This window comes from Gracilinanus agilis, chromosome 4 (genome assembly GCF_016433145.1).
Source record: "Gracilinanus agilis isolate LMUSP501 chromosome 4, AgileGrace, whole genome shotgun sequence".
Classification (NCBI taxonomy): domain Eukaryota; kingdom Metazoa; phylum Chordata; class Mammalia; order Didelphimorphia; family Didelphidae; genus Gracilinanus; species Gracilinanus agilis.
In genome coordinates, this window is record NC_058133.1 from 200601352 (window position 1) to 200620670 (window position 19319).

At 41.3% G+C, this 19319-nt stretch overlaps 1 protein-coding gene across 1 annotated transcript; it reads right to left on the bottom strand.

The window, feature by feature from the left end:
- Positions 1-207: 207 nt before the first annotated feature.
- Positions 208-18851, bottom strand: KIF18B (kinesin family member 18B). Its single transcript, XM_044674321.1, has 15 exons — positions 18530-18851; positions 13787-13944; positions 12902-13006; positions 12520-12630; positions 12232-12429; positions 11589-11765; positions 11209-11283; positions 10933-11045; positions 10286-10475; positions 8822-8910; positions 5940-6154; positions 4306-4834; positions 1243-1332; positions 618-772; positions 208-457 (listed from the first exon to the last, which is right to left on the bottom strand). Exons 1-15 carry the CDS (start codon positions 18849-18851, stop codon positions 342-344), a joined length of 2643 nt encoding a protein of 880 aa, XP_044530256.1. The 3' UTR covers positions 208-341.
- Between the last annotated feature and the right edge of the window lie 468 nt (positions 18852-19319).

Consider the following 19319-nt stretch of genomic DNA (forward strand, 5'->3'; position numbering starts at 1 on the left):
ATTTGGAACTCACAAATTTGTTTAAATGAATGTTAAAAATATTTTTGTATGTAATTGGAAATATTTAACAAAATAAATAAAATATATTAGAAAAAAGTTTACTGTCTACTTTAGGAGAACACACACATAAGAATGAAGGGTACTTTAATTCATGTATGTGAATATAAGTATACTGATTTCAGTAAGAGCATGGGAGAGGAAGGGAGGGCAGTGTCAGGGAAATTGGGTAGTTTATAATGGACAGTGTACTAGAGGATGAGTTTATTGTTAGCAGAATGCCAGGAAAAGCATGGGACAGTAGAATGAGCCAAGGTGATAAGCAGAGGAGACATATCCCATTCTCAGGACCCCTTGATCATGGATTTGCCTCTGCTGGGCCGGATACCAGCCTTTGGGGCTCCTCCAAGTCCTGCAGAGTCCTTCCGGCCTGTCCATCGGGGGCTGGAGGAAGGTTCTGAAAAGGAAGGAAGAGAGAATATCTAGAAAGCCTCGGATCCAAAGCTCCATCTTGCTCCTCCCTTCCCATTTTTATCTGTCAGCTTCTCTTTCTAGGATCCTTTTAAGTACTTGAGAGATGAAGGGCAGGCCCTTCACTGACTTTTTCCACCCTTCATCTAGTACTTTCTTGGCCTTGGTTAAACCTCTCCTCCCTGTCTCCTGCCAGTTACCTGGGATGGCAAGGGGACCTCCTGATTTTTTCATAGTGCTGCTGTGGAGTCTGGCAATTCGACTCCGACCCTGGGGAGCAGCCAATGAACAGGAAGCTGAGGACCTGATGGAAAAAAGGAAATGCAGAGGTCAGAGCCAACATTCTCTCCCCACCAAAGGGAGGATAGAAAATCCCCAGAAGACATTATCTTAACAATGAGCCCTAGGGAGGGTGTAACTGGGTATTACCAGAAGCTTCCCAGAATCGGTGAAGAGAGAAGTGCCACTGGTTAGTCACTGGATTCAGTTAGTTATGATTCGAATGGAATGTCTTACCCATAAAGAGAGTAACTAATCAGTCAGAAGAATATTAATGCTTAGCAATCTGCTCTTGTTTGAACATCAAATAGCAGGGGAAAGCCTGAACAAGTAATGGACATAGATAACTTGCTCTGAGATCTCATCTGCATATGGGAACTTGGCTGTCTGCCAAACTAGGTGCTCCAGGGGGTAGAGTTCAATGATAATTTAGTTCAGATATCAGAGCCAGAGGGGCATAATGTTTCTGGAATCTGGATTCCAACTGCTCCTTACCTCAAAGGGCGTTTCTTCTTTCGGGCAGAGCCACCATGCAGGGAAGATGTTGGCTTGGGACCCTTCATGGTGAATAGTGGCATGGGCCCCCTGAAGGAACGAAGGAAGATGAAGGTCCCCAGATCAGAAAGGGAAATAAAGGACTAAGCAGTTTCTTCCTTCCTGTCCATACCCTGGCCCTATCTCTCATTGGGTGGGAGATGGGATGAGATGACCTCTAAGGTCCCTTTCAACTAAGATGCTGTGATTCTTTTCTTCTTCTTCACTCCTAGTACTGACAGCTGAGTGACAGGCCCATTCTGGGAGAACATCCAGATGTCAGTTTCTGACATGTCCTGGGAACTGGAGTTCAAAAAACCTTTCCAGTTGCCCATTTCCAAGGTTAGTTTCTGATAGAGTTAGTGCTAGAGTTGGGGGTTGGGGTGCTGAGGCAGGATAAAATCTTGTCACTGTTTGAGGGCCCCAAATTATCCTGTCACTTTCCACTAGACTTCACAATCTGAGGATGCCTCAGGAACCAGTCTGATCTAGGTGCTGTTCAGTGGTTAGCCAGACTTTGGTTAACATTTGTTTGAGTGTTAGTGGGGGAGGGAGTCCCTTTCAGTCCCATTGAAAGAAAATCAGCTGAATAACCTTTGCTGGAGTGTGAAATTCCCCTCACCCTGCTTGTATATGTAGGGAAAAAAGTGGAAAACAGAAACAGCCATTGTGGCAGTGCTGAGAGAAAGAGTGTGGTATATAGGGAAGAGTGCCTGAAGGTCTGAATTCAAGACCTAGTGCCAATACTTTCTAGTTTTGTGACCCCAGAGAATATGCTTATGCAGACTTCAGTTCCTTTATCTATAAAAGGTGGGTAATTATGGTTGCACCATTTATCTCAAAGAGCTGTAAGAAAAGCACCTTAGAAACCTTGAGGTGACACAAGAATATGAACTATCCCTGGCAAGAGTAAAAACAGGAAGGCTTGCTGGAAGGTGCCAGCTTGGTTCCAAGGGAAGTCTGCTAAAAAGGCCAGGTTGGTTTCCTTGGCTCTTCTTCCAGATTTTTTTTTTCTCCTCCTCCACCCCACCTCTGAAGATGAGACTCCATAAGTCACCCAAGGGGACAATCAGAAGCTAGTCCTTGGCTGAGGGCTCTGAGATACTGGCAGCGATGGCCTCGCTATTTGAAAGAAAAGAGGCCCCCAAGGAGACCAACCCTTCTAGTATACCCTGATGTCCTGACACTGGGAAGCAGAACAGACCAGGATGAAAGGAAAATTAGGCAGCAAGCTTCCAAAATAAGCTTCCTCTTTACTTCCGGTTGTAGAATCACAGGATCTCAAAGTTGGATGTAATCCTAGATGGTATCTTGACCAGTGTGTAACTGACTAATTCTATCTCATGTCTGCCAACATCATCACCTCTCCTTTTCAGGAGTACCTTAAATGGGATCTACCCAAGATGGCCCATTTCATTTTTTGGTTATTACTGGATTTGGATATTATTGGATATTTCATTTTTTTGATTATTAGAGGAATTCCTCCTTACATCAAATCGAAATCTGCCTCTCTAATTCCCACTTACTATTCCTAGATTTGTACTTTAAGGCCAGAAGTGACAGAACAAGTAGAATTCCGCCTTTCATATGACAACCCTTTATATACTTGAACATAATTATCATGTCTGCTCTAAGTGTTCTATTTTTCAGGCTAAACTGTTCTGTCATCAACTGCTCTATCAGAAGACATGATCTCAAGGCTACTGCCTATCTTGCCTCCTTTCTCTTCCAGACACTCTCCAGTTTCTTCACGTTTTCCTATGATAGAACACCCAGAATGGAATAGAACACTCTGGCTGTGGCCTTCTTGGGCCTAAGAACTCACTGTCACTTGATTAGTCCTGACACTAGTCCTCTGGAGCTCCTTCCTATCCTCCATGATCTCTCAAAGATCACTGAACATGGCTCACAAACCCATCTGCCTGGGCTTTTAGTGCCCTAGGATGAATGCACACTAGAATCATAGTAGCTTTTCTTAGCACAATGTTGATTCCTACTGAACTTTTAAACCCTCAGTTCTGTTCCCAGTGAATTCTGATCTTGCTACATCTTGTGAAGTTGATTTCTTGAAACCAAGTGTTCAATATTTTATACTTAGTCTTATGTTAAATTTCCTCCTAGTGGCTTTGGCCCTGTGGAGATCTTTTGGGATCCTGACTGTCATTCAGAGGGCGAGCTATCCCTCAAAGGTTGGTGGTATCTGCAAATATAATAAGCGTGCCATCTATGTCTTTATCCAAAGAGTGGAGAAATATGTTAAATGGCTCATGGCCAACTGGAGATCCTTGGAACACTCTACTAGATACCTCCGTCCAAGTTAACATCAGATCATTAATACCTTCTCTTTGGTGGCAGCCATTCGATCAACTCTTAAGTACTCCCAACTGGACTATTCTCTAACCTTAAACTATACCAAAAGAATTTCCCTCTTCTACTACCTAGAAATACTGTCGAAAACAGAAGTAAGATTATTCTGTTCTTGATGAAAGCTCCTTATGATCGTTGAATCGTTTCCTAAATGTTTATACATTCTAGAATTTTGCTAGGAAGTGGCATCAAGTTTGCTAGCTTTAGGGCAGCTAGGTGACTCAGTGGATGGAGAGTCAGACCTAGAGAGAGGAGGTCCTGGTTTCAAATGTGACTTCAGACACTTCCTAGATGTCACTTAACCCCAATTGCCTAGACTTTATTGTTCTTCTGCCTTGGAACTGATACTTAGTATTGATTCTAAGACAGAAGGCAAGGGTTTAAAAAAAAAGTTTGCTGGCCTATATCCAATTTGTAGACTTTTCTTTTCTTTCAAAAATTACATTTATTATCTCCAGGTTTCTAGAACTCCTTCCTGTCCTCCATATTCTCTCAAAATTCACTGATTATTGCTCAACAAACCTGGGTCTTTCAGTGCCCTAGGATGAAGTTCTTCTATTACCTTGAGTTCAAACCTTTCTTTTTTCCATTAAAGGAACCTAACCCTTGTGCTTTTGGCATATGTGGTCAGAAAGGAGAGGAAGAAGAGAGGCCTACCTAGGAATGAAGGGTTTATCCATCTTGTTCAAGGCAGCAGGGACATTCTCCCAGGTGAGGAATTCAGAGGCAGTAGGTTTCAAGAGGGGGCCCTCGGACAGGTCAAAGGTAGCATTAAGGTTGTGGGTAGGTAGGCTGAGAGGAGTAGAGCAGTTCTGCATAGAAGATGGGCCCAGAGGCACCCGGCTTTTGACAACAGTGGCTGAGCATATGTGGGGAAAGGGATCAGTGGATGCAACCTCCATCTTAGGGGTGTTGAGTCCTGTGGAAGGCCAGGCCTGGGGCACAGAACTTTTCTCTGTGTTAGGCAAGGACTTCCTTTGCCGTTTGACCCTCAATTTAAAGGAAGAGTGGCTGTTCAGTTTGGGTGAGCTTGATTCCTCTGACCTCCTCCTCTTCTTCTTCCTTGGAGCCTGAGAACTTTGGGGAGAGAGGGTTGAAAAAGGTGGTGGAAGACCCAGGATGGGCAAAAGTCCACTCAGACGTCTTGCCATGGTTCGTGTTGTGGGGCCAGAATATGCTGGAGGTACTAGACATAGAGAAGAGAGACATTCAGAGTCAGAGCAGAACCTGAGCTCCAGGAGGGGAAGAAAGGGTCTGGAGGACAAGGAGAGGAACACAACAGAGACCAAAGAGTAATGCATAAATGCAAATGTTTCACCTCTCCAAGAACAGCCCTTAGAATCTTCTAGGCCTGGGCAGGGGATGTTTTCAAAATCCTTTCATCTAACTACAGATAAACCCATGACCACATTTTTAATTTCCCTCAACTCAGGGCTCAGTCTTCCACCCCTAGAATTTTGCATGGTGGTTTGGCTACTTTGGTCACACACAAAGGCACACAGTCCTTCTTTAGAGACACAACCTGATGTGGGCTAAAAAGTCCCACAAACCCTGCCAAGTAGTTATACACAATCAAAAGAACACGGAAACAATAACTAGTTGATTAGAATGGGGCTACCTCGCACATTTAGACATATGAGTTGCTTAGATTCACAATTATGAGAAAATGCCTCACATCAATCTTTAGACATAGCCTAGATCATTGGTTGGGGTTCTCTGAACAGCATACACAGGTGGTTCAGTTTCCCAGTCACACAGGATGAAGTTCAAACAATTATCAATTTCTATACTCACTACCTTCCTTAGAGTCTACTCAAAAAAGACCAAAACTTGACCTAAAATTGCCCCAGGGTATTTAATATATCATTAGCATCCATTTACATTGCAATTTGCTCCAGTCCCACAGTGGGCAAACAGAATGAACCATGGGTAAAGCCACGGAGCCCAAAGTAGATGATGGGTAAAATGACATTGGTTGCCTAGAAATGGCAGGATGACAACTGCCCAAACAAAAGACCCCTTCCTTAGTGACTAAGCAAGATAAAAAGCATTCCTGATCATCTCTACCCACTTTCTCACTCTCTCCCTTTACTTACCACACCTCCTTAACTTACCTTAATTACTAATTTACTATACTAGCTACTCTTTAACTATAGTCTCTTATAATAAAGTTTGTTTCCTTAAAATGGAGTCAGTTTGAGCCATCAATCAATTCTTTGGATGAGGCCCAATCAGCACTGCCCCCATTAAACCAGGTGAGACAGAGGCGGGGCTTTTCCAGTGATACTTACTTGACTCTGGGGACAGATCCTGGGACAGAGGTACCCCTCTGACTGGACTAGGAGTATCAGCAACCTTTCCAACCTTTCCACATGGCACTGTCTTCTCTCCCTGAACCAGCTGTTGCACTGCTTCAAACTCCAAAACCATGTCTGGTGTCAGGAGGTTGGCTTCTTTGAGAAGAGAGTACTGCCGCTGGGCTAGGTGTAGCACTACCAGGGCTAGCCTGGGGGTGAAAGAACGGGTTACATTATGCCCAGAGACCTGCCCCATTCAACTGTTTTCTACCTGCTAGCCATTAATCTGTAAGTGAGGCCAAGAAGACTGCATGTGTTGGTCTACTAGTTTGACCACTCTTGATCACTGCTTTGCTAAATGATCTTGGTTTTTTCCTTACAATGCCTCACTTTTTCCTTTTGTCAAACCCAAGAATGTCTATGAACTCAATGAGAACACTAACTTCTACTGCTCCTTCTTAAGCTCTGCCCATGGAAAGGATTTTACATGATAAAGATTCAGGTGTACCTCACTTTATGAAACAGCTAACAGGTATGGTCCTATAAAAGCAGGCTTGTGGCAAATCCTATAAATGCATTAAAGGATTTAATTGTTTAAAGAAAATTAAAATGTGAAGAAATTTAATTTAAATAAATAAATTAAATTTAAATAATTAATTACTTTGATCGAAAATTTTAAATTTGGTGAATTATTGCTTTTATAAAAATTATACTATTAGCTGCCAAGTTTCCTTAAAGTGATGCATAGTCATAATTGTACTATGACTTTTCAATTTTCTGTGTAGGGTTTTATCCATGGCAAATATTTTTTCTAAAGCTGATTCCACCTCCCAAATTTTACTCCTCTGAAACACTACCTTTGACATTAAATGGCTCAGGGTCAGCCTGAGCAAAACATCACTGTGAAGGTAAAATTGCTTTAAAACAAACACACACACAAGTGTGAGCTTGGGATAAATTCTTTATGTTTGGTGTCTAAGGACCAGGGTAGCAGAGTCTAGAGATGCTTATCCTTAGGATGGCCACTGGGAGATGAGTCTTTGGGGCCACAGAAACTCTTTGTGACTATCTATAGAACTAGCTATAGAACATTTAAAATAAATCATGAGTTTGGCAGTGTGGTATTGTGGGAAGATTATGGGGAAGGGATGGTAGTCTGGGCATTGTTACTTAGCAGCTGTGTGACATTGAGCAAGCCATGTTCTGTTTCTGAATCTTGGTTTCTACATTATAAGAGAAGAGGATTAACCTAGATGTCCTTTTAAGGGAAGGGGATTAAACTAGATGACCTTTTAAGGTCTTCTCTACCTCTAAAATGCTATAATTTTAGATTCTAAAAACAAAATGACTTAATTTTTAAAAGTTAAACTTCTTCAGGTGTTCCCTCTCTTCTGATTTATGTATGTCAGCTTCCCCATTAGAATGTAAGCCCCTTGAAGACAGAGGCTGCCTGGGATAAAGGAAGTGCTTAACAAGTGCTAGTTGACTGCCTGATTGAAAAACTATAATAATAATCTCTTCCCTTCATCTAGAATTTTACTTTCTAAGGGCTTTTATATCTGTCATTTCATTTCATCATCTTAATAGCTTTGGGAGATAACTATGACAAGGATTATTCTCTCTGTACAATAGATGAGAAAATTGATGCATTCTGGGAAAGACCCAAAGACAGGAAGTGACTTGTCTGAAGTTTACTCAGCAACTTAGTTGCAGAGTCAGAATTAGAACCCAAGTTCTTTCTACCAGGATACACCAATCAGGTCAATTCTCCTGTTGGAGAGTACTTAGACCTCTCTGGGTATTGTGGAGAGGTAGGAAGCTCAGAGAGAGAATGCCAAGGGAGGTATTCTGCCAATTTGTCCCTCCCTCTCCTGAGACCCTGCAGAGCTGACAGCAGGAGACAGATAATGAGCCACTGATTATTCAGACTGCAGTGTTTTTTGCTGACTTGGGAACAGACACTCCCCAACAAGAAATAAAATTAAACAGGCCCTTCTGTCTGGAAGCTTTAAATACACTGTCAAGCGTGAAGCATGTTGGGAGGGGTTGGCAGCAAGGAAGCGAAGTAGCACAGAACTGATGCACTAGAGGCCAGAAGAGAAATATTAATAGTAATAATAGTACAGTCACAAATCCATGATCCTCACAAAAGAGAATCATGGCACGAAAAAACTCAAATTCTTCTTTGATTTGGGATTGTCCATATTTGGGGACTTCAAAGTTCGTTTGAATCCAATAATGAAGCCACAGGGTAAAGGCCCAAATCAAACAGGAGGAATTAAAAAAGTTACTCAGCTTCCCCATCTCTGTTCCCAACTTCATGTTGAAGATATACAGCACCACTCTCCAGCCTGAAAAGCTAAGTCTGGCCTAAGCAGAACTGTCCTTTCACTCAAATTGCTGTCTTTCTGATTCCCACCTCCCCAGAGGATAGAGGAAAAATGCAATGTTTAGGTTCCAGAAGCCTTCTCCTTCTAGCACATGAGACATCTCCGGCTGGGCTGCAGGCTCCATGAAGGAGTGAAATAAACAAAGATGGTGAGACGTAAACAGAGTAGGTGATAATGTCAACAAAAAGAGAAGGAACAATGTGGATAACCCAGAGTTGAATGTAGCAGGAAAAGTTAACTGTAAAAAGTCTTCCCTTTTCCTCCCATTTATACTTTCCATTTAAAATTCTAGGGTAGATGAAAAAAAGATACTTACTTGGTGGTAGCTAGGAGGCTCAGTAATAGAGAGCCAGGCCTGGAGAGGTCTGGATTCAAATCTGACCTCAGACACTTCCTAGCTGTGTGACCCTGGGCAAGCCACTTAACCCCAATATAAAATATTGATTCTAAGACAGAAGGTTGGGGGGGGGAAAAAAAGATACCTACCTCTTGGTCCTGTCTCTGTCCATTTCTGTTGGTGTGAGGCTGCCCAATCCTGGCTTGGGCTCTATGGCTGAAACAGGAAACTGTGGCACCTGATATAAAGGAAAGAGTTATAAAGACACAGAGAGCCTATGGTAACACTTTTTCCCTTTCAAGCTGTCTCTTACCCAATAACCAAACAACTGATGAAACTACCACCACTCTCAAACCCCCTTTACCCCTAAGAAGCTTCCCTACATTGATCAAAGCTCAATCTCAATTTTGAGGTAGATTTTTTGAAAAAATTGGTTCCAAAGTAGAAAAGCAGTAAGGAGGAGGCAATTGGGGTTAAGTGATTTGCCCAGGGTCATACAGCTGGGAAGTGTCTGAGACCAGATTTGAACCCAGGACCTCCCATCTCTAGGCCTGGCTCTCAATCCACCAAGTCATCTGGCTGCCCCAACAGTATTATTATTATTTTTTAAACCCTTATCTTCCATCTTAGAATCAATACTGTGTTTTGGTTCCAAGGCAGAAGGGCAGTAAGGGCTGGGCAAGTTAAGTGACTTGCCCAGGGTCACACAACTATAGATTATTTTTTAATCTGTCTCAGTTCCTTATTCAACTCTCTACCCCAGTATATATTTACTCTTGATCTATAGACAATGTAAATATAGCAGCCTGGCTTTGATTTATGTCAGCCCTTTGCACAGGACTGTATTACTGTCTCCTTTGACTGAGAAACCCTACAGGGCAGGGACTTGGGTGTCTAAAACCTCTTTTCTTTCTTTCTTTTTTTTTAATTAAAAATTTCAAATTAGAAAAAAATCTATTTTTTCTCCCTTCCAACATTAAAAAAATTAATCCCCTAAAAAAAAAAAAAAACAACTTTTGTAAGAAATTTGTTTAGTCAAGCAAAATAATTCCTACATTGGCCATGTCTAAAAAGTTTTGATTTCAATATGTACCCAGGGTTTAGGCCCTTCAGGGAAGCTTTTGTGAACATGCTGAAAGCTATCTGCCTCAAAACAGGAAAATGGCACCTGAAGCCTTGCCTTGTTTCTATATCCTATAGAGGGGCCCAGATGCCCTTAAATAACCTCAGATTGGGGCACCTAGGTGGTTCAGTGGATAGAGAACCAGACCTAGAGATGGGAGGTCCTGGGTTCAAATGTGCCCTCAGACACTTCCTAGCTGTCTTTCTGGGCAAGTCACTTAATTCCATTTAATTACTTAAGCCTAGCCCTTCTTTTGCCTTGGAATTGGTATTTAAGTATCAATACTCCATATCAAATCCAAGACAGAGTTTATTTTAAAAAATAAAAAATAATCTAAGATGGTCCTAAGGCAACCTTGTTAAAAGGGCTTTAGACCTAAGGGATCCTCTTAACACCTGGAAAACAGAAGGGAATGGAAGAATCTCTCCCATTGTCAAAGAAACTTGTCAATTGACCTGCCACTCAATTTTCCCAGCTCAGCTTCTTATACCTCCTTTATGGCGTTTTCATTCCTCTCCTTCATTGGTTCCTGGGCTTGAGAACTATGCTTCTTCACCTCTTTAGCCTCCACTTGGGTCTCTACTTTCTCCTCTTGGGGAGTTTCAGGGCTTGAGTAGAGCTCTAGAGAGCAGGACTGGCTAGGATGATGGGACAGTGAGGGCGAGTTGGGAAGTCTGGGGCTGAAGTGGGGGAAACAAAGGCTAAAATGAGAAGGGAGGAAAGTAGAGAGAATAGGGAATGAACAACAACAGATTTTAAAGAAGGATATTTGGTTAATTTAGCTGATAAGAAGAATATTTAGCTACCCTGGCAGCACCAGGATAGCATACAATGACCAGTGACAAAGCTTGATCCGCCAATGGGTATTAGCCATGGTTCTGTATAAGGAAGAATACAATTTTCTTATTCAAGGAACATTGAAATCTCAAACTCTCTGAAGTTTAGTATGTGCCAGAAACCTGTTTAAGTGGGCTGAGAACTGGGCTGCAACCTTAGCTAAGAACTGAATCCTAGTTCTCTGACTACCTTTGCCCAGCACATCCTCTTACACTAATAGCAGGAAAAGGGGGAGGACTTGAAATACAGCTGAACTTCTCTTTCCACCTTGGATAGGGACTGGAGAGGGAGGATGCTTACCCTGATTGCAGAGGGCTAATGCAGAGAGATGGCTTGGGCAGCTCTGGGAACTCCGATGGGGTAGTCCTTGCTCCTGTTTCATAGACCTGGAGCTTTTCCCGAAGGGCAGCCACCTAGAACACAAGTACCCTCACCCATCAAAACCCTGGATCCAGCTGGGAAGCGTAGCAGGGAAGAGGAATGAGGGAGGGGCCAAGGAAAGCAGGTCTTCAGTTTCATAAGGATTTCCTCTCTTTCCCACCAGATCTAAGAGCCCTGAAGCCCCCAGATCTTTACCTCAGCCTGAAGCTGTTGGCAGACGGTAGCATACTGGCTGATGTGACAGTTCAAGCTGATCACGTTGCTCTTGAGCTGGGAAGAGGGAAGCTGCAGTTACAAACCAGAGAGCAGCCACTTGTCTTGTCCCTCCCCCTGTTCCAAGCCACCTCACAGTTTGGTTATTTTGCCTTTGTGTCTCCATCATCATGACTTGGGTGTGTACTTTACTTCCCATTACACCAGTATCTCCATGAGAGCAAACACTGTTTTCTTAGTGAGGCTTTAAGCTCTTCCTTTTTTGCCCTTATCTCACACTGACACTCTTAAGTAGGGACCTTCACTCACACGATCTCTCTACAATGACCACAGCCTGCATCATCTACCAGGCAGGTACCTACCGAGAGCTTGATCTCCTTGGCACGGTCAGCATACTTGAGGGTATTGTAGGTGTCCTCGTAGGCCAGGGCTGAAGGGCTGACAGCAGCAATCATCACTGTCCGGCAGTTTCCTCCTATAGAGTCCTTAAGCAAACGGGTCAGCTTGCTGTCTCGGTATGGTATGTGGGTCTTCCGGCCCTTTGAGGAAGGAGGAGAGGACATATGTGTACAAACCAAACTTCCTCACTCTGGGCAAGAAGCAGAATCCAGGAAATACCAGTGTTCAGGCTTAGACTATAAGAAACTTGAAGCTTCTCCCTTACCCATCTAAACCTCAAACACCAGCCAAGAAAGGTAAATTTGCTTATAATGGTCAGATATCAGTTTTTTCCCCTATCTCTATCCAAACTGCTCTAGCCCTCCCACATTTAGCTTGCTCTCTCTTTTTTGGTTATGGACAACATAGTTTTTAAAAAACATTACTATTAACAATAACATTTGTATTGGAAGTTTTGAGGTAAACCAAGAGTAATAATAATTTTGTCAAGACTACATACCAGTAATTAGCTTTCTAGCGTTGGTAGATAAAGCATTTAACATAAGCCCAGAAGCAGAAATGTGAGAACATATTTAACTCAGGAGAACATGGTATGCAAGGTATTACCTTTGCATCTGCCAAGGCATTAAGGACATTGATGAGTGCCAGCAGTGAGCGGTTGATGTTGGCACCCTCCCGAAGCCGCTCTCCCTTGGCATGGGTGCTTGATGCCCTCTCTGAGCCTGCCAGATCAATCAGGCTCATCTTGGCAACCTGCAGGGTCTGGGTTAGTCCTGGCACACTGTCCTGCTGCTTCACATAGATCTGGAGGAATCAATAAGGCAAGATATAGGTGAATGACCAGGGAGGCAAAGAAGGATGCCAGAGACTTGCTCAAAGTCCCATGCCCCTCACCTGAAAGACTGCATGAGAACGAGAGGATGTGGCATTAGCATCAGTGGGATGCTGTGTACGGTTCCGGTTCCCTCTAGTCAGCATATCCAGAAGCTGTTCAGCTGAGGCTGGCTATGGAAACAAAGGTACTCAGAAAGGGCTTGCAGTATTGACACAACCAGGTTCCTGGTCTCCATCTAAATATCTGACAAGTTCACTAGACCCTAGGATCCTTCCTGACCAGCATGGGGACATCCCTTGGGCCCATTTCCCTTTGTGAGATTTAGGGTACCCCCAAGATAGTAGGCTTTAGCAGGAAAGAGTTAAAAAGGAACAGCAGTAAGAGTTCGGATTTCCCAAGAGAAACGAAATCTATTTCTCCCATCTGCCCAGGAATACAAACCTTATGGAAGGAGAGTCCCTGAACCACAACCCCCTTGTCTGGGTCTTCTCGGATAGCTAGGGCACCCTTGGGATCTAAGAGATCATGGATCTGCTCGTTGTAGACCTGAAAAGAGAAGAGGATCAAGAGCTGTCAGTGAAAATAGCTGAGAAATCAGGGGTATAGGATGCATGAGTAAAACCAAGTAGGTAGAATCAGAGGGGTCTCTGCCCAAGTTGTTAGAAAGGGTGAGGATTAAGAACGATATAAAAAGGATCATTTTAACCAGCTCTAGGTAGAGTACTTTACAGATATTAAGTTAATCTTTGTGTGGTTTTGGGTCTTATGTAGATAGGCTAGGGGAAGACGGAGGGCAATAGATAAGCTAATGTTACCACTAGGCAGTGGGGAAAACTGAGGTTGAGGTCCAGAGAAAGAAAAGGGACTTGGCTTAGGTCTTCTAGAAAATCAGTGACAGAGATAGAAACTAAATTCTGGTTTTCTGCCTACCTTAGTTGGCCTCCTTGTGATTAAAGGAGAGGAGAAATATCCATTTCCTTGTCTAGAGATACCAGGATTTATCTTGGTATCCAAGAAAGAAGAAAGAGCAGTGAGACTGCTTAAGAGAAGTGGAATTGGTTAAATGTCTACAATGCTGGGTTAAAGGGTGTAATATGGAGAAGAAGCTAGGTAGCTCAGTGGATAGAGAGCCAGGTCTGGAGTTGGGAGGACCTAGGTTCAAATCTATTCTCAGATACTATAGACTTGAGAGTTGGTTGTGAGTCAGGAAGGCTTGCAGATAGGGATATGGAAGGCTTGATTTCAGAAGTTTAGAAAGAGGACTGGTAAGGATTCCAGTTAAAAAAAAAAAAAGGTTGTGGAGTAACAGAGTAGAGCTATGGTTACCTCCTGGTAGCTGATAAGAATCTCATAGTGTTTCTCCTGTCGGTGGGCCTCTAGACGCTGATAAAGCTCCATCATGGTCAGGTACATGATGCCAGGGTCTCCCTCTCCTCCCAGCATGGTGTGTGTCTTCCCTGCTCCTGTGGCCCCATAGGCAAACACTGCAGGAGATAGAGGGAGATGCCAGCAGGGTAAGAGCCTGTCTACCTCCAGACTCTTCACAGAAAGGAGTATGGTGTTCTGAAACTTTCCATAAACCAATCCACTTGTTCAGATCTCTTCCTCCCACTGCTCTCTAACCTTTTATTTTCTAATTCTCACCCTCATTACCACTCTCCTGGTTATACTTGATTTGGTTAAAATCCCATTCTCTAACACTGATGTTTATCACTCTATGACTATAATTATTATTGAACTTGCCTATCTGCTCTTTCCTCTATCTCCTTTTCTTTAGATTATTATAAGTTTCCTGAAGGTAAAATTGGATAGAACCATAAACAAAGTACCCATGTGGGTAAAGCTGTTTTGAGCACTAGGAAAAAAAACAACAGATAAAAGGCTTTGCTTTCAGGATCCCTGTCAAACAGATAAGAATGAATTTTGAGGTAATGGTTTCCAAATTTTGAGCATGTATCCCCAATATGTGTGTATTTATTATTTTTTAAAACCTTTTCTTTCTGTCTTGAAATCAATTCTATCAAGTTCTAAAGCAGAAGAGCGGTAAGGTGAGGCAATTGGGGTTAGGTGACTAGCTCAGTCACACAGCTAGAAAGTGGCTGAGGCCAGATTTGGACCTAGGACCTCCCATCTCTAAGCCATTGAGACACCTAAATGCCTTGTATGCACTTATTTATACTTTATATGCATGTTTTTCTTTTTTCTTTTCCATAATAATCATGTTATAAAAAAACATACACATCACACATATAAGAAAAAACTCAGGAAGGAAATAAAGTGAAAAATAGTATGCCTTGATCTGCATTCAGATGTCATCAGTTCCTTCTCTGGCATTTTTTATCAGGGGTTTCTTGGAATTTTCTTGGATTTTGCATTGCTGATAATAGTTAAGTCTTTCACAGTTGATCACAGTGCAGTATTGCTAGTATTGCTGTTACTGTATACAGTGTTCTTCTGGTTCTGCTCACTCCATTTCATCAATTCATATACATCTTTCCAGGTTTTTCTGAAATCGACCTGTTCATCATTTCTTATTGCACAACAGTATTCCATTATAATCCATTACATTTACCACAACTTGTTCAGCCATTTCCCAATTGATGGACACCTCTTGAGTTTCCAATTTTTTGCCACCACAAAAAGAGCTGCTACAAATATTTTTGCACAAATAGGTCTTTTTCCTCTTTTTTTGTTCTTTTTGGGATATACACCTTGTATTGGTATTGCTGGGTTAAAGGGTATGCACAGTTTTATGGTCACTTGGGCATAGTTTCTAATTGCTCTCCAGAATGGCTAAATCAGCTCATAGTTTCACCAAAAGTGTATTAGTGTCCCAGTTTTCCTACATCCCTTCCAATATTTACCATTTTCCTTTTGAAGTCATATTAACCAATCTGATAGGTGTAAGGTGGTACCTCAGAGTTGTTTTAATTTGCATTTCTCTTATCAAAAGTGACTTGGAGCATTTTTTCATGTCAGTTTTAATTTTTTATCTGATAACTATCTGTTCATATCTTTTGATAAGCATGTATTTCTGCACAAATAATTATATACAATACAAACCTTATAAAAATAGAAATTTTTTAATGTTTTGTCTTTATTTTATTTTAATAACAAGTTTTCACATAAGTTTTTCAAAGTTATATGATTCATGTTGTCTCCCTCTCTACTATTCTCCACCCCTCCCAGAGTTGACAAGCAATTCAATCTGGGTTATACATGTATTATCACATAAAACATATTTCCATATTATTTATTTTTATAAGTGAATAATCTTGTTAATCCAAAACCCCAAATCATATAGCCAAATAAACAAATGATAAATCATGTCTTCTGCAACAAATAGACATTTTAAAAGGATGAGAAAAAGTTGAAATAATATTTGATCCTAGAGTCAACAGGGAACCATGCAAATGTGAATAGCAGAATGATATGGTCAGATCTGCACTTTTGGCAGCTATAGAATATAGATCAGAGGAGTGGGACTTGAGAAAGGGAAACCAATTAGATTATTTCAATAGACCAGGTAAGAGATGATGAGGTCCTGAATAAGGGTGGTGGTTTTAGGAGTAGAGAGAAGGGGACAGATATGAGAGATATTGTTATTTTTTTTTTGCTGTTATTAATCCTCCATCTTTTAAAATTCAAAGATATTTTGTTGCATTTTGATTCTTACATGCCTCTTCATGTGAGATCATTTATCACCAACTTTCTCTCCTTTTCTCAGTGTATTCCTCTTTCTCAACCCTTAAGTTTTAAAATTTCATCCCATTACACTCAACTTACTTCCTACTCTCTGTCTACATATGCTACTATTCACTGACCTAATAGTGATAAAGTTCTTATGCATCTTCAGTAACTTAATTATCCTAAATACTTTAGGTATTTTAGGTACTTCAAATATCAAAGACTCTTAAGCATCTTAGTTATTACCTCCTTACTAGTAATATAATTAGCTTAACCCCAATGTTTCCCTTGATTACTTTAATTATCTTAAACACCTCTTGTACCATAAGTATTTTAGTTATCACTTTGCCAAGCAAGGATTGTAATCAGTTAAACCTAATTATTTTCCTTGACTACCTTAACTTGATACCTTCAGGTACGTCTACTATAGAAATCTTAAGTAATCTGGAGTTATCACTTTCCCATGCAGGGATGAGATTAATTTAAGTCCAAAGATTCTCTAGAATTTTTTCTATTTTTGCTTCTCTTGAGTGTTAAATTTGCTCATTGAATTTTTTTTTTTTAGCTCTGATTGTTTTGTCCAGAATGCCTAGAAATTCTCCATTTCATTAAATACATTTCTCCCCCTGGAGTATTATGCTCAGTTTCACTGGGTAGGTGATTTTTGGTTGTAGGCCTAGATCCTTTGCCTTGCAGAACATATTCCATTCCTTCTGATCCTTTAATGTAGCAGCTGCCAGATCCTATGAATCTGGACTGTGGTTCCACAATATTTGTATTTTTTTTTTTTTGGCTGCTTGTAGTATTTTCTCCTTGACTTGGGAGTGCTGGAATTTAACTGTAATAGTCCTGAGATTTTTAAATTTGGGATTTCTTTCAGGAGGTGATTGGTAGATTCTTTCCATTTCTTTCTTTCTTCCTTTTATTTTTTTTGATTCTTTCAATTTATGTTTCACCTTCTTTTTCAAGAACACCACGGCGGTTTTCCTTGATAATTTTTGCAATATGGTGTCACCAGGTTATTTTTTCGACCATGGCTTTCAGGCAATCCAGTGATTTTTTAAGAATATCTATCTTGGATCTATTTTCCAGGTCAATTATTTTTCTAGTGAGATATTTCAGATTTCCTTTTTTAAATTTGGTTTTTTTACTGTCTTATGAAGTCATTAGCTTCCCAATTTGAATTTTTAGGAAGTTGTTTTCTTTATACTTCATTTCTTATTTTCCTATTTGAGGTATTGTATTTCCTTCCTTAAGGAATTGTTTTATTCTGTTTTTGTTTTAAGCTGTTGATATTTTTCTATAATTTTCTTTTCTAATTTTGCTTCTAAGTTTCTTATTTGTTTTTTGACCCTTTTGTAGTTTTAGTTCATTTTGGGCCTTACATCCTTTCACATTTTCCCTTGAGGCTTCACACATTTTTGTTTTTGTATTATTGTCCTCTTCTAAGCTTTGATTTTGGTTGGCACTGTTGCTGAAATATTTTTCTAACGTTGGACTTTTTCTGTCTTTTGCTCATTTTGAGCTTATTTTTTTCCTCTTGATTGTCTATATGCTGCAGCTTAGCTCTGTTCCTGGGGTAGAGGGAGTACTGTCCTGGGCTTGTACTGTGCCTGGGATGGGCTCGGTTTTCTTGGGCCCAGATTGAGCAGTCCACAGAGCCATCCTGGTTGGCCTGCTGTATGGAGGTATGCAGCTTTTCAGTTCAGATACCTTTTGTGCCAGGTCAAGTTGAGTTCTGCCTAATCCTGCTGAGGTTAGACCTAGGTGAATTCCTCCCTCTGCTGCCTATGCAGGGTTCCACCCAGTCTCTATTACAGCAGGGCCATGCTTTCTTCCCACTACCACTTGTTCTGTATTGCATTGGTTTCTGCTCTTAGACTGCTGAGGCTAGATCAAGCCAGCTGCACTCTTTCCTATGCCATATCAAGTGTGAGTTCCAGTGAGGCTTATTTAAGCATTCTCTCCTCAAACACCAGTGAGATGAATCTTCATTGATGTCTTTCCATGTTATTCTGGGCTGGAGCACTAATTCACCCCTTCATCAATTGGTTTTGCCACTCTAGAATTCACTTTGAGCTTTTTTTCTTCTGTGGTCAGTGGGCTTCTTATTCTGCCATGTTGGCAACTAGAAGTACTCCCTTAGAGAAGACTTTTGAGCATCCTCTGGGCCCAGCCTAATGAATCTACACTCCATCTTGGGTTCATGTCATAGCCCCTATTTTAAAGACTATTGCTCTAAGGTTCAGAAACAATCCTTTCTCCTCAAGAAATGGTTATAGTTAATATAGCACATTTTATGTTTACTTCTACTGTATCTCCCTCACCTCCCCAACTTACTATCAAGTTCTATTCAAATATGTTATTTGGCTAACTACTCACCTGAGCAGTTATACCCCTGAAGAACCCCATCCAGGATGCTGTGGGTGGTATGCCTGAACACCTCCTGCTGTGTGGCTGTCTCAGCAAAAACGCGATCAAAGACAAATTTCAAATCTTTGCCCTTTTTCTTCGGACCATCATGGACACTGCCTCCCCATTTTAGACCAGGGAAACCTCCATCTGGCTCCTCTGGGTCAAATACCAGCATTCTCTCATCTACCACCTGAACCACAGGCCTTCGATGGCTCTCCAATTCTTTTGGGGTAGGGGGCCTCACTCGAACCACTACCCTCACTGTGCTCTCCTCTTCTGTCATCACCATGACAATGCCTAAAAATAGGATAGAGATAAAGATTAGATCCCTTCCAATTCCAAATCTATAATCCTATGACTAAATTAAATATCCAGGCATGAACCAGGAAAATGCTCTTCTCCCTCCCCTCTTCTGAAGAGCTTACCCTTCAGGGACCCCCATCTTTCTCCCAATTGTAGACTTTTTTAGTTTTGGCTCTGTGATACTTTAACCTGGCCTTTTGGCCCTGGTCAAGCCAACGTGTTTGCAATTTATCATACACAGATTGTTTATTTCCCCCATTATGCTTCTATATGTCATTCCTCAAGAGTGATTGCCTTTTCCCTTCCTCATGGTGAACCTTTCTCTCTTCAGAATCTGGCTGCAAACTTGCCTCCTCAAGGAAAAATTCTTTTGATTAATTCAATCCTGCTCAGATCAATCATTTACCCTGCAGCTGTTTAGCACTCAATATTCACTTTGTACTATATGATTTTA

Coding starts and splice junctions, on each gene's coding strand:
- KIF18B (XM_044674321.1), bottom strand. CDS start 18,851: ATGGTGATGACAGAAGAGGAGAGCACAGTGAGGGTAGTGGTTCGAGTG. Junction 12,430..12,519: donor GTTCTCATGCAGTCTTTCAG/GTGAGGGGCATG, acceptor TGATTCCTCCAG/ATCTATGTGAAGCAGCAGGA. Junction 4,835..5,939: donor GGATCTGTCCCCAGAGTCAA/GTAAGTATCACT, acceptor CTCTATGTCTAG/TACCTCCAGCATATTCTGGC.